Source organism: Erythrolamprus reginae, chromosome 2, assembly GCF_031021105.1.
Source record: "Erythrolamprus reginae isolate rEryReg1 chromosome 2, rEryReg1.hap1, whole genome shotgun sequence".
Classification (NCBI taxonomy): domain Eukaryota; kingdom Metazoa; phylum Chordata; class Lepidosauria; order Squamata; family Dipsadidae; genus Erythrolamprus; species Erythrolamprus reginae.
Window position 1 is genome coordinate 153,562,977 of NC_091951.1, and position 14,063 is coordinate 153,577,039.

General features: G+C 44.6%; 1 protein-coding gene across 4 annotated transcripts in view; it reads left to right on the forward strand.

Annotated features, from left to right (window-relative positions):
• EME1 (essential meiotic structure-specific endonuclease 1) overlaps positions 1 to 11,578 on the forward strand; it is an 18,466-nt gene extending 6,888 nt beyond the window's left edge. For all 4 annotated transcript variants that reach the window (XM_070739980.1, XM_070739981.1, XM_070739982.1 and 1 more), the window contains 5 exons: positions 2,986 to 3,098; positions 4,407 to 4,545; positions 7,413 to 7,528; positions 9,588 to 9,777; positions 11,300 to 11,578. In XM_070739980.1, coding sequence (XP_070596081.1) covers positions 2,986 to 3,098; positions 4,407 to 4,545; positions 7,413 to 7,528; positions 9,588 to 9,777; positions 11,300 to 11,476 — 735 coding nt within the window. In that variant the 3' untranslated portion in view covers positions 11,477 to 11,578. The remainder of the gene's footprint in view (positions 1 to 2,985; positions 3,099 to 4,406; positions 4,546 to 7,412; positions 7,529 to 9,587; positions 9,778 to 11,299) is intronic.
• The last annotated feature ends 2,485 nt before the right edge of the window (positions 11,579 to 14,063 follow it).

Here is a 14,063-nt window from a genome sequence, read left to right on the forward strand (position 1 = left end):
ATATGTCTTACTTTCGGGGAAACACGAGGGTATTGCCGCCTCCCTCTCATCTAGCTGCGCGCCGCCTCCTGCCTACGTCCGCACCGTCCCCCTCTCCATACGTCGCCGCATCTGCCACCTCCCTCTGATCTTAATGAGCGCCGCCTCCTGCCCACTTCCGCGCCGCCCCCCTCCATACGTCACCGCGTCTGCCGCCTCCGTCTGATCCAAATGAGCGCCGCCTCCTGCCCACGCCTGCGCCGTCCCCCTCTCCATACGTCGCCACGTCTGCCACCTCCCTCTGATCTTAATGAGCGCCGCCTCCTGCCCACTTCCGCGCCACCCCCCCTCCATACGTCACCGCGTCTAAATGTTAATTTTATGGTTAAAACAAAAAATTCGACAATTTTTTTCCAATATAAGACATACCCTGAAAGTAAGACATAGTGGGGCTTTTGGGGATAAAAAGAAAGTAAGACACTGTCTTACTTTCGGGGAAACACGGTAACAAAGAAAATAAGAGAAAAATAAGAATCCGAATATTACGTAGTATGGAATAAATCCGTGATGGCAAACCTATGGCACACATGCCACAGGCAGCACGCAGAGCCATATCGGAGGGCATGCGAGATGTCGTCCTATGTCAGCTCCAGCGCATGTGCGCACTGGTCAGCTGATTTTTGGACTTGGGAAAGGCCATTTCACCCTCCGGACGCTTCAGGGAAGCTTCCTCTACGTCCCAGAGTACAAAAACACTTCCCAATGGATAAACTGGAAGTACAGAAAACAGACTTCCTGTTTGCCTGTTCTGTTGTTTTTTGCACTCCGAAGGGTTTAGGGAAGCTTCCTGAAATCCCCAAAAACCAACAAAACCGCCCAATGGACAAACTAGAAGTTCAGAAAACGGACTTCCGGTTTGCCCATTGTGCTGTTTTTTGCACTCCAGAAGGTTCGGGGAAGTTTCAAGTAAACAAGTAAATTTTAAAACGTAAATATACATATAAGGGATAATATGGTTGTGGATATTGGCCAATACTAGGTTATTGTAAATATGGGGACGCTGTACCCCTACTGGTTTGTTTGTTTGTATGTGTTTGTGTTTTATGTGTATTTAATAAAAATGTTTTTTTTTTAAAAAGCACAGAAAGAAACCCTTGTTCTAAAATAAAACGCACAACATGTGTTTTTAAAATAATTATTCAGATTTCACACGGTGAAATAGGGTAGGGTGACTCGGAGGCAATGATTGTTCTCATTCATTATGAAAAATTGATGACTGCAAAAGTGACCAGCCTTCCTTATAGGTGTATCAGTCACCACGCTTTTTCCTGACAAATTTAGGGAGCAGCATGGAGAAAATCAGTTTTCACTAGAATGGAAAGGATTTAAAAGAAAAAGACTGTGACCTTGCAACATTTAGCTTTACAGTGGCCCATTGTAAGTTTTTATCAGTAGATTCCATTGCAACCCTTGAATTTCAAGATGCAAACGTGTTTGGGATTTTTTTCCCCCTAACTAAGACAATTATTCCTTGTAGGAAGTAATCTTAGGAAAGTCAGGAAGTAATCTAAAATATATTTATAGATAGCAGAAGAGCAAGAAGTAACCTTGGGGTTTATTATGCTATTATTTAGGGACATGTATACATGCAGCATTTTCGTCTTCTTTCTGACCTGTATAAATATTGTTCTGCCTGGTAGGAGCCTCCCAAAATATTGTTCTGCCTGGTAGGAGCCTCCCAAAAATTCAAGGGTACAAATTTCATACACACACACGTTTGAAAATTCAAAACTATGTTCTTTATCACAAAATTCAAAAGAAACAAAGCACCCTTTTTGTATTGCAAAGAGCACTCGTCCCAAAACATCCTTGTAGGCTGTACAATCCCCTTAATCAGTCCTTAAGTATTTAGCTAGCAGCTGTGAAGAAACGTCACAGCCCTCCTTCTTCCAAGGAAGTGAGACACACACACTTTGTTCTGCTTTGGTTTCAAAGGTGTGAAAAATCAACAAACAAAGTCCGGAAAACAGCAAAACACGGTCCTGAAGAACTGCGATCAAATAATCTTCCACAACGGCCAAACCAACACGCTGCTGTTTGTATCAGCAGCTCTAATTACTAGAGCCCCACCCAAACACAGGTGGCCTCTCTTATCTCTTGTAATATGTCCTCAATTGGTCTCTTCTATGCATAACTCTGCGCCTGCGTGGGTCCAAGACTTCCACATCCGAATCGGCTGAAGATAATGGAGATTGGCTTCCTGGGCTGTGTGCCAAGCCCCCCTCTTCCAAGTCACCCCCACCTTCTTCTTCGTCTGAGGAAACTGCACTGCCTGCCTCTGTCGGCAATAAAACAGGCCTATGACATGTTGATGTTTCCCCTGCATCCACCTCCACATTCCTTGGGGCAGGAGCTGGGCCAGAGCCAACCACAACAAATATGAATGAATATTTTTGTCTCCTTTTGGAGGAGACTCCTTTCAGAATGTACTGTCTAATACAGTGTTTCACAACCTTGGCCACTTGAAGATATTTGGACTGCAACTCCCAGAATTCCCCAGCCAGCGAATGCTGGCTGGGGAATCCTGGGAGTTGAAGTCCAGATATCTTCAAGTGGCCAAGGTTGGGAAACTCTGGTCTAATAAAATATTGCTATGTGCCTTCATTATTCCCTTTGGCCATTGCATTTGGTTTCCACAGGAGTGGGCTCTCAGTGGCCACCAGGCCCAGGGACTCAATATTTCCTGAATCGCACTTTTAATGTCTCCTGCTGGGAAGCCACAGTAAGAACAAATTCTAGTTCTCAGGATGGGCCAGTCAAATGCATTGGGTCAACACTGCGCAATGGAAAATACTGTACTGGATAAGAGGATCCTTTGGAGTAGTTCACCAAGGCATTTCTTGTGTTTTAGCTGGATAAATCTCATCTGAACTATGTCTAAATGGCTGGAGTGACTATGCATATTTGCTTCTAGCTAAAGGCTCTCCTTTCTGTCATGTTTTGCAGGCTAGGATGGAAGGTTCTACTGAAACACTGCAGAGTTTTGTGGCGAAAATCACAGAGAAAATTCCTGGGAAAATGTTGTCGTTGGCGGTAACAGAACTAGAAAAACACTTCAGGTTAACATTTACTTTTCGTTGCAGAGAGGGGTGGGGGGGAATGATCCTTTAAATTAGATACTTTCTGTTCTTGACAGGCCACACCACTCCAAGGTAAATTACAATGTCAGTGTTCCAAATAACATCTGAGAAATAAATCAGAGTCCAAACCTTGCCCTTCTTCCAAGTTCCAATTTATTGACAGCCATGTTGGATACGAACTGTAGTCAAACCGATATTAACTTTTCCTACAATTCTCCATTAAGGTTAAGATTCATCCCTTGTCCCCACATCCACAAGTTCATCACATGGACTACTCTGGTTCTCTCGACATCCACGATCCTCCCCTGTACCTCTGGCTGGTGCTGAACAAAGGATGACCTTGAATCATTGGAAATAATTTATTGTGGCTAGTATCTTTCCCTCTCATGCAACCACCCATCCCTAATTCCCACAGTACTTTTCTACTTGTGGCAGGCCAAAGTCTCTAACTCAAAAATGATGGCTTTGGCCTGACATACTACTGAAAACACTGAAGAAACGCCTACCCAGTCTCTGAAATCTCACAAATCGATCGTCAAGGCCCTGGGAAACACCTATAGGGTGAGGGAATCTCATTTCAGAAGATACAGTCCTGGGTTCCCATTAGATGGCATTGTTTAACTAAAGTAATCTGGAGCATACCCACCCTGCAGATTGGATTGCCTAGGCAGATACTATGATTAACCTCTCAGAGGAGGCCCAGATAAAAAGTTGCAGCTTCAACAGCAGCTGGCATTAAAATATTGGGAATCCACTTCTATTAACTAGGAAGCAGTTCTAGAGCAGTGTTTCCCAACCTTGGCAACTTGAAGATATTTGGACTTCAACTCCCAGAATTCCCCAGCCAGCGTTTGCTGGCTGGGGAATTCTGGGAGTTGAAGTCCAAATATCTTCAAGTTGCCAAGGTTGGGAAACACTGTTCTAGAGCACAGTACCACAACCCAAAAGGCCAGGGTTTGAGTATCTCCTAATCAGTAGTGAGTTCTAACACCCGTTACTACTGGTTCACACTCGCATGGACATGCAACACACATGCCCAGAAGTATCCTGGGTGGGCAGGGCCTCCTGCTATTGGCGTTACCAGTTCACAGTTTAGTTTAGTTTAATTGGATTTGCATGCCGCCCCTCTCCGAGGACTCGGGGCGGCTCACAGAATCGGGAGCAACCCACCATTGCTCCTAACACCTCCCCAGACATTGTCCATCCACAAAAGCTGAGATGGCGTCCCCGTTCCCTTGAAATGAACCCAAGGTTTATATATCAATGAATTGGCTTGTGTGTCCTCAGTTTTCAGAAACCCAAGTCACAAAAGAAGCTGCAACAAGCAGAGCAAAGTAGCAGCAAGGCCCAGGAGGAAGGCAAGCCAAGGAAGCGGAAAGAAAACACAAATCCAGTTTCTCAGTTGTCTAGACTGGATGTGGAAGAAGTAAGTCCACCTGGTGCAAAGGGTTGTGTGGCTGGCTTTCTCAGCTGTGTATGAGATTCTTCCTTGGGATTGCTTCTTCTAGTACAGTAGTACCCCTAGATACGAGCATAATTCGTTCCATAAGGGAGCTTGTATCTCGAGGCAACTCGTATCTGGAACAAGTTGTTTTTCCCCTCCGAGATAACCAAAAGCAAGAATTCTTGCGCCACCTAGTGGACGCTCAGCTCGTATCCCGAATTTGAGCTCGGAACTAGAACAGAAATGTCTCTCCCCTCGTGGCTCGTATCTTGAAATACTCGCATGTAGAGCAGCTCGTATCTAAAGGTACTACTGTAATGATGTTTTTCTGCTACCAAATCAGGCTTCAATCTCCGAGGGAGGCTAATGGTGAACCCTGAAAAGTCTCTCTTTGCGATGACATACAAACATTAAACTAAATAAGGTAGGACGTCTGATGCACAGGTTGAATGAGGTGGCTGAGGATGCAGTCAGCAAGGAGGACAGGATGAGTGGAGGATAGTTATGGAGTGGAAGCCAAGCATAGGGGATAAAAAGGAGACCGATTTTTATTTTATTTTTTTATTTTTTTTATTTTATTTTTTTAATGCCGCCCTTCTCCTTAGACTCAGGGCGGCTTACAACATGGAACATGCGTTCGGCCAGGTTTGCCTGGTGCACCAGTTGCGACCCCATTTGGACCGGGACTCACTGCTCACAGTCACTCATGCCCTCATCACCTCGAGGCTCGACTACTGTAACGCTCTCTACATGGGGCTACCTTTGAAAAATGTTTGGAAACTTCAGATCGTGCAGAATGCAGCTGCGAGAGCAATCATGGGCTTTTCCAAATATGCCGATGTTACACCAACACTCCGCAGTCTGCATTGGTTGCCAATCAGTTTCCAGTCACAATTCAAAGTGTTGGTTATGACCTATAAAGCCCTTCATGGCACCGGACCAGATTATCTCAGGATCGCCTTCTGCTGCACGAATCCCAGCGACCAGTTAGGTCCCACAGAGTGGGTCTTCTCCGGGTCCCGTCAACTAAACAATGCCGCTTGGTGGGACCCAGGGGAAGAGCCTTCTCTGTGGCGGCCCCAGCCCTCTGGAACCAACTCCCCCCAGAGATTAGAATTGCCCCCACCCTCCTTGCCTTTCGTAAGCTACTTAAAACCCACCTCTGCCGCCAGGCATGGGGAAATTGAGATACAGTGATCCCCCGATCATTGCGAGGGTTCAGTTCCAGGATCCCTCGCAATGATCGGTTTTTCGCGAAGTAGCGCTGCGGAAGTAAAAACACCATCTGCGCATGCGCAGATGGTGTTTTTACTTCCGCCGCAGCAGCGAGGAGCCGAAGATTGGGGTTTCCCCGCCGCCCACGCAAACTCCTCGCTGCCAATTCGCTTCAGGACTCAGCTGGGAAGCGGCGCGAGCGAACGGCGTGGGCGGGCGAAGGGCGGGCGAAGGGCGGGCGAGCGGCGCGCGGGCAGGCAGGCGGCGGACAAGCCGTTCGCTCGCGCCGCTCGCTCGCGCCACTTCCCAGCTGAGTCCTGAAGCCAATTCGCTTCAGGACTCAGCTGGGAAGAGGCGCGAGCGAACGGCGTGGGTGGGCAAAGAGCGGGCAGGCGCGCGGGCAGGCAGGCGGCGGACAAGCCGTTCGCTCGTGCCGTTCGCTCGCGCCGCTTCCCAGCTGAGTCCTGAAGCCAATTCGCTTCAGGACTCAGCTGGGAAGCCGCGCAGCTGTTTTAAAACGTCGCCGCCGGCATGGGGGGCTTGCCAGCACCCCCCCGAACCCGGGTGGCCGGGCGAGCAGCGAGCGAACGGCGGGTGGCCGGGCGAAGGGCGGGCGAGCGGCGAACGGCGGGCGAGCGGGTGCTGGGGGGGCTTCTCGCCCTCCCGCCAGCAAGAGGGGGAAGACCCAGGGAAGCCGCCCAGCAGCTATTCTGCCCGGCGCCATCTACGCATGCGTGGCCATAAAAAAAGGGCGCGCATGCGACGATGGTGTTTTTACTTCCGGGTTGAAAAATCGCGATTTAGCCCGTTCGCAATGATCGGGATCGCAATACCCGGGGGATCACTGTACTCTTTCCCCCTAGGCCTTTACAATTTTATGCATGGTATGTGTGTATGTATGTTTGGTTTTTTTTATAATACAGTAATGGGTTTTTAATTGTTTTTAGTATTGGATTATTATATGCCGTCTTATTATTGCTCTCCGGATAGGGGCGGCATACAAATCCAATAAATAAATGTTAGCAATAGCACTTTTTAACAGAGCCAGCATATTTCCCCCACAATCCGGGTCCTCAATTTACCCACCTCGGAAGGATAGAAGGCTGAGTCAACCTTGAGATGTGCCGGAGATCATGACATTTAGACACTAGAGAAGCAACCCTGTCCAAATAGTAATTTAATGGGTTTCAAAGTCTGCTTTTGCTTAGCATTAAAATGCCCTGCTTAGATGATAAAAGAATACTGCTTATACAGGTATATTTCTAGATTCCAGGAAATTTTTAATTCCATCCCCATTCATCCTAATCACAGAATTGTTTATTCTGATCTGGTGCTCTCTCTACTGGCCATGCTAGCTTGGAATTTGGAGAGTTGTGGTCTGAACACAACTGACAGACACGAGATTGGAAAAGTCCGCTTAATAAAACCATACTCAAAATAATATGCGGGCCAAAAAGAGAGATAACTACGTTCTGAGCTACTGTGGGTGGCGGGAAATGTTTTTGGGTCAAATGAGCTGGAAGGGTGACCATCCTGAAAGAGATAGTGCTACCCATTATGAAATAGTAACTTATATTTAGTGTCTGTCTTTTTTTAAAAAAAAGATAAGCCTCTTTTCATCTTTGCTTTTTCAGGCTCTGGTCGAGCTGCAGCTTCACACAGGTGTCCAGGTTCAAGTGCTTGCGAGTTGGAAAGCATTTGGAGAATTTGCTAGTATGTTCACTAAAGCTGTGGCTGAAGCTCCATTCAAGTGAGTGAGTTAACAAAGAGTGCATGTATGGTATCCAAGGCTATCTTGTGTGTATCAGTTGCATACATTCCTGGACAGGATTTGCCCATGGTCACTTGTACTTCAATCATTCCTGATTGGACTGTTTGTTTGTTTGTTTGTTTGTTTGTTTGTTTGTTTATTTATTTATTTATTTATTTATTTATTTATTAGATTTGTATGCCGCCCCTTTCCATGGACTTAGGGCGGCTCATAACATACAATAAAACAATTCAAAACAAATCTAATAATTCTTTTTAAAAAACCCATTATTAAACCAGACATACACACAGACATACCATACACAAATTGTATAGGCCCGAGGGGGGGGGATGCCTCAATTCCCCCATCCCTGACGGCAGAGGTGAGTTTTAAGGAGTTACAGCATCTGTATGTGTTGCTCCACTAGTAGAGCACCTGGAAGCTTCGGTTGGTCCAGAATCAGCAGTGGGTTGCTTCCGGTTTGGCCTGGTTCTGTGAACCGCTAGTGGCGGTGGCGGGAAGCTCCGCCCACCTGCCTGGGACACTCCGGCCACCCACCGGGACAGAAGTGTTGCATACACACACGAATTTAGAAACCACCACTGGCCAGAATGCAAAGATGATGATGATGATGATGATGATTATTATTATTATTATTATTTATATTTGTATGCCGCCCCTCTCCAAAGACTTGGAGCGGCTGCAGGGAGTGATTAGTGCAGCTTATTAGATCTCTGTGAATGGCTACTCCATGAGCAGCCATGACTCCCAAGAGGCTTCCAAGCACAATTCAAAGCTCTGTTTAAAGCCCTACTTGACCTAAAACCTTCTCCCAAGAGCATCTGCTCACCCATATACGCCCCTGAGGTGGCCATGCTCCAAAGACCCAAGTATGATTACTTTTAGAAAAGCCATTAAGGGCTACATTTTCCCCATTTGTGACCAGTTGAGTAGCTTCTCTTTCTGTGTTTCATTGTCGTGCTTGGTTTTTATTTTATGTTTTGGGTTGCTTTTTTAATGTAATCGGGTTTTTTATGTTTATTCTCTTTGTTGTATACTGCCTACTCAATGTTTGAGTTGGCAGCCTTAAAATAATCCATTAAGTAAATACATTCTGTGAATTCCTGGCACATTTGCCGAAATCTGCAGCTCATATCCATTTTATTTCATTTCCGATTTTCTACCGCAATCATCTTTGTCCATTTCCCAAGGAAAGTCTTGATGCAACTCGGCATTGCAGATAGATGCCTTAAGAAAGGGGTTATTGTACCTCAAAATATAGTGATTAACATATAAGGCAAATGAAGCATGCGTTTGCCAGATGTTTTAGAAAAGAGACAAGTTTGGCCCATATTGGAAATCTATCTTGTACTTAAATCTTGAAGCAATCCGATTTGTTGAAATATCGTTCTGTCATAGTACCCGACTTCAAATGTTGTACAGTGATACCTTGTCTTACAAACTTAATCGGTTCCGGGACGAGGTTCTTAAGGTGAAAAGTTTGTAAGACGAAACAATGCTTCCCATAGGAGTCAATGGAAAAGCAATTAATGCGTGCAAGCCCAAAATTCACCCCTTTTGCCAGCCGAAGTGCCTATTTTTGCGCTGCTGGGATTCCCCTGAGGCTCCCCTCCATAGGAAACCCCACCTCCGGACTTCTGTGTTTTTGCGATGCTGCAGGGGAATCCCAGCATCGCAAAAACAAGCGCTTCGCTGGCAACGGAAGTCCGGAGGTGGGGTTTCCCATGGAGGGGAGCCTCAGGGGAATCCCAGCAGCACAAAAACGGGTGCTTCGCTGGCAACGGGAGTCCGGAGGTGGGACATCCCAGCGGCGGTGGTGGGTTTGTAAGGTGAAAATAGTTTGTAAGAAGAAGCAAAAAAATCTTAAACCCCAGGTTTGTGTCTCGAAAAGTTTGTATGATGAGGCGTTTGTAAGATGAGGTATCACTGTATTTGTAGGAAGATCCCCTCTTATAGCTTCTGATTTCTATACAGAGCAACCGAAACAGATGGTTTGTTTCAATAATTTTCCACATTTCTTCCTTGTCCTTTTTTGTAGAAAGGAAAAAAATAAAACCAGCTTCTCCTTCTGCCTTGAGGGAGACTGGTGTAGAGGTGCGAAGGTGGATCGTACTGGAAAGGGATTGCTTCAGGTCTGGAAGAGACAGATTCAGCAATTCAACCGAGTCAGTCTGGAGATGGCCAATGCCATTGTAGCCCGGTACCCTTCTCCTCTGCTTCTGATGCAGGCAAGGCTTTGCATTCCTATAATAAGTTGTATTCAATGTGTGCGTGCCAATTCATATCCAGCTAGCAAAGAAAGGTAAAAATCTCATGCTGAAATTCTCAGATGCTGCAAGGAAAAACAAAGACTCTTTCACATAGCAAACCTAATTCTGGAAGTAAATTGATGTTCATTTTTAATATATTTTGCTGGATGATATTCCACTACTTCGGAACCATTGGCAAAACTATAGTCCTCAAAATACGACAATTGAGCCCAATCGTTAAGCGATACAATTATTGAGTTTTGCTTCCCTTTACATTTTTTCTTGCCACAGTTGTTTAAGAGAATCACTGTTTAGTTAGTTAACAATCTGAGGTTAGTTGGGGGAAAGATCAGAAGCAATGTGAGAAAATATTATTTGACTGAAAGAGTAGTAGATGCTTGGAACGAACGTCCAGCAGACGTGGTTGGTAAATCCACAGTAACTGAATTTAAACATGCCTGAGTTAAACATATATCCATTCTAAGATAAAATACAAGAAATAGTAGAAACATAGAAGATTGACGGCAGAAAAAGATCTCATGGTCCATCTAGTCTGCCCTTATACTATTTCCTGTATTTTATCTTACAATGGATATATGTTTATCCCAGGCATGTTTAAATTCAGTTACTGTGGATTTACCAACCACGACTGCTGGAGGTTTGTTCCAAGCATCTACTACTCTTTTAGTAAAATAATATTTTCTCACGCTGCTTCTGATCTTTCTCCCAATTAACCTCAGATTGTGCCCCATTGTTCTTGTGTTCACTTTCCTATTAAAAACACTTCCCTCCTGAATCTTATTTTAACCCTTTAACATATTTAAATGTTTCGACCATGTCCCCACTTTCCCTTCTGTCCTCCAGGGCAGACTAGATGGACCATGAGGTCTTTTTCTGCCGTCACTCTTCTATGTTTCTAGGTTAACACAGTTTCCAAATTCCCCATCGACTTTGCTTGTCAGATGGTCACAAAAGGTGGTTTACGTGACTTTGGGGCATCGCGACCCTCATAAATATGAACCCCAGTTGCCAAGCATCCAAATTTTGATTACATATGAGCATGAGGATCCTGCAACAGTTGTGTGAAAAGTGGTCGTAAGCCATTTTTTTCAGTGCTAGTGTAATTTTGAACAGTCACTAAATGGCTGTTAAGTCTCAGATGTAATTACTAAGATGTGACATTTGATTGTGCTTAATAAAGAGAGCTTATTCCCTAAACAAGCAGATACAGTATCATGCTAAAAAGATGACCTAACTTATTGGCCCCATTATTTTAATCAGCTATGCATATGTGATTCCACTACATGTCACCAGTTTCCATGGAATGGCTGAAGTTGGAAAAATTGCTGCTTCTGAGCTAGGAATTGAATTTCACACTATTTTCCTTTTCCATCTTCTGCCCGAGACATTCATCGTACGTGTCAAAACAATGATGAGGCATCCAACAGAATTTGTGTGTTTACTTATAGAAATAAATGTTTTGTGTTCCGGCTGCATCCAGGCTTATGACGGTCAGACTTCAGAGCAGGAGCGACACAACCTTCTTGCGGAGGTTCCCGTCCGCCGTGGCGATGGAGTGACGACGACAATGAGGCGAGTGGGTCCAGACCTCTCCAAACGGATTTATTTGCAGATGACTTCTCGTAACCCTGACCTTTCCCTGGACGTTACTGGTTGAACTTAAAAGCATGGTTCTCTGTAGAAGAACTCTGCTCAAGCAACTTTTAAAAACTACTTTCTCTAAAATTAAACTTTTCTGACGCTACTGCTTGGATCTCAACCCAAACTCTGATTCTTTTATCCTGCAGAAATCGTCCTAAAACCCATTTATGAAGATAAACAATTTGATGCAAAATCAAGAGTTGAAGTTCTTAATTTTGAAGTCAGCCTGGATAGCTTCAAGGCAGGATTAGACAGATTCATGGATGCCAAGTGTATCAGTGGTTATTGAAACGGATGTCCATGTGCCGCCTCTATGTTGGTTGAAGCAGGCAGGATTTCCTTGGGTACCATTTGTTGGGGGTCAGGGGAAAGGGAGGGTCTTGCCTTCTCTTTTTACTCAAGATCCCCATGTACCATTGATGGGCCACTGTGTGACACAGAATGCTGGACTCGATGGGCTTTGGCCTGATTCAGCATGGCTCTTCTTATGTTCTTTCCCTGTGTAATGTTATAAATTTTAGACAGCTCTTTTAAAAAGTCAAAATTACTTTTTAAAAGAGCTGTCTAAATTTTATAAATTTCACATAATTTATATAAAAAATATGTGAAACCTATGAGCTGGTTTCCAATAAACAAGCAAAATATTTCATTTCCTTAACGTACCATTATTTACTATTGTTTTAGAAAGTGTATTTGAAGATAAATTTGTACACTTCAGAACATAATAAGTATAGCCTATAAAGAATTCAATAAAGTGCTTTTGTCAGATAAAAGTTTTTGAACTGAAGCTCTGCTAAGTGATTCTGGAATGCCTCATCCAACAAACTGACTTATCTGCTTTACATGCGTTTTCCTCATTTTGAACCAAGTTACCAACTCTGCATTCTTCTCGCACACATTACTCTTGAAATGGATATTAAAACTATATAGTTTCTCAATGCAGGAACCTGTACTCTGTAGAAGTCTATATAAATGGAAATTACCAAAAAAAAAAGTCTGTAGGGTAGTGTTTCTAAAGTGATAGGTGACACAGGTACCATTTTAATGCTATGGTTCTCATTATAGACGTTATGGTAGTTTTTCTAACCTGCATTTATGCTCTTAAATTCCCACCATTTATCTTATTAATTCACATCTAGAAGCTTCAATGGCTTTAATGTTATCCTAAATCGACTGCTTCAGAGCAAAATGAAGTTCTGCTTCAGAGCTGAACATCAAGTAGCAAAAGGAACATTGTTGTAAGAACAGCATATAAGTTTTTGCCAAGTTCAGCCATTATATAGTTTTCATTTACCGTGTTGAGGCAGCCTAGTCAAATGTTACTCGTTCAGTAATTTAGAGATGTATCTAATAGAAATATAGAAACATAGAAGTCTGACGGCAGAAAAAGATCTCATGGTCCATCTAGTCTGCCTTTATACTATTTTCTGTATTTTATCTTAGGATGGATATATGTTTATCCCAGGCATGTTTAAATTCAGTTACTGTGGTCCGTTAACATCTAATCTTTGGGTACCATTGATAAAACTTGCCAATTTATTCTTCAACAAAATCAGAGAATGTAGATGTCTACCAAAAGATTATATTTGGGCAGATGCAGAAGTATATATTTGTTTCTATCTAGAACAGTGGTGTCAAACCCAATTTCATTGACAGCTGCATCAGGAATGTGATTGACCGGAGGGGGGGGGGGGATAACTGGGGTGTGTGGCCATTTTGACACCACTACTCAAAAGTGATGGCATGTTTCTGCTTTGTATTGGGTAGACCCAGACGAAGCCATGCTGACCTTATCTTTCCTCTTCGCATTGGATAGATCAGGACAGCCCCACAGGCTGGATCTGACCATATCGTGAGCCAGATGTGGCCCGCGGGACTTGAGTTTGACACCCCTGATCTAGAGCAATGTTTCTCATCCTAATAACTTTAGATATGTGAACTGCAGTTCCAGACATAGCTAGAATCTGGGAATTGAAATCTACACATTTTAAATGTTGCTAGGTTGAGAAACATTGCTCTAAAAGACTTTCATACCACCTCATTTTCACAGCAGTGCAAAATATATTAAATGCTATAATATGTAGGTTTAAGGTTTTGGAAGTGAAACATCACATTTTGATGTACAGTGATCCCTCTATTATCGCGAGGGTTCCGTTCCAAGACCCCTTGCGATAATCGATTTTTTGCGATGTAGGGTTGCGGAAGTAAAAACACCATCTGCGCATGCGCACCCTTTTTTTTCCTATGGCCGCGCATGCGTAGATGGTGGAGTTTGCGTTCCCCGCCGCCCACGCAAAGGGGAAACCCCGATTCGGCTCCTCGCTGCTGCTGTGCTACCGAGTAGCTCGAACCTTCCCTGGGTCTTCCCCCTCTTGCTGGCGGGCGGGCGAGCGGCGGGCATCAGCGAGGAGCTGGGGTTTCCCCTTTGCGTGGGCGGCCGGGAAGACCCAGGTTGGGGGTTCAGGGGGCTGCTGGGAAGCCCCCCAGGCCGGCTGCGACCTTTTAAAACAGCCGCGCCGCTTCCCAGCTGAGTCCTGAAGCCAAACGCCAAAGGCGAACTTCCGCGTTTGGCTTCAGGACTCAGCTGGGAAGCGGCGCGGCTG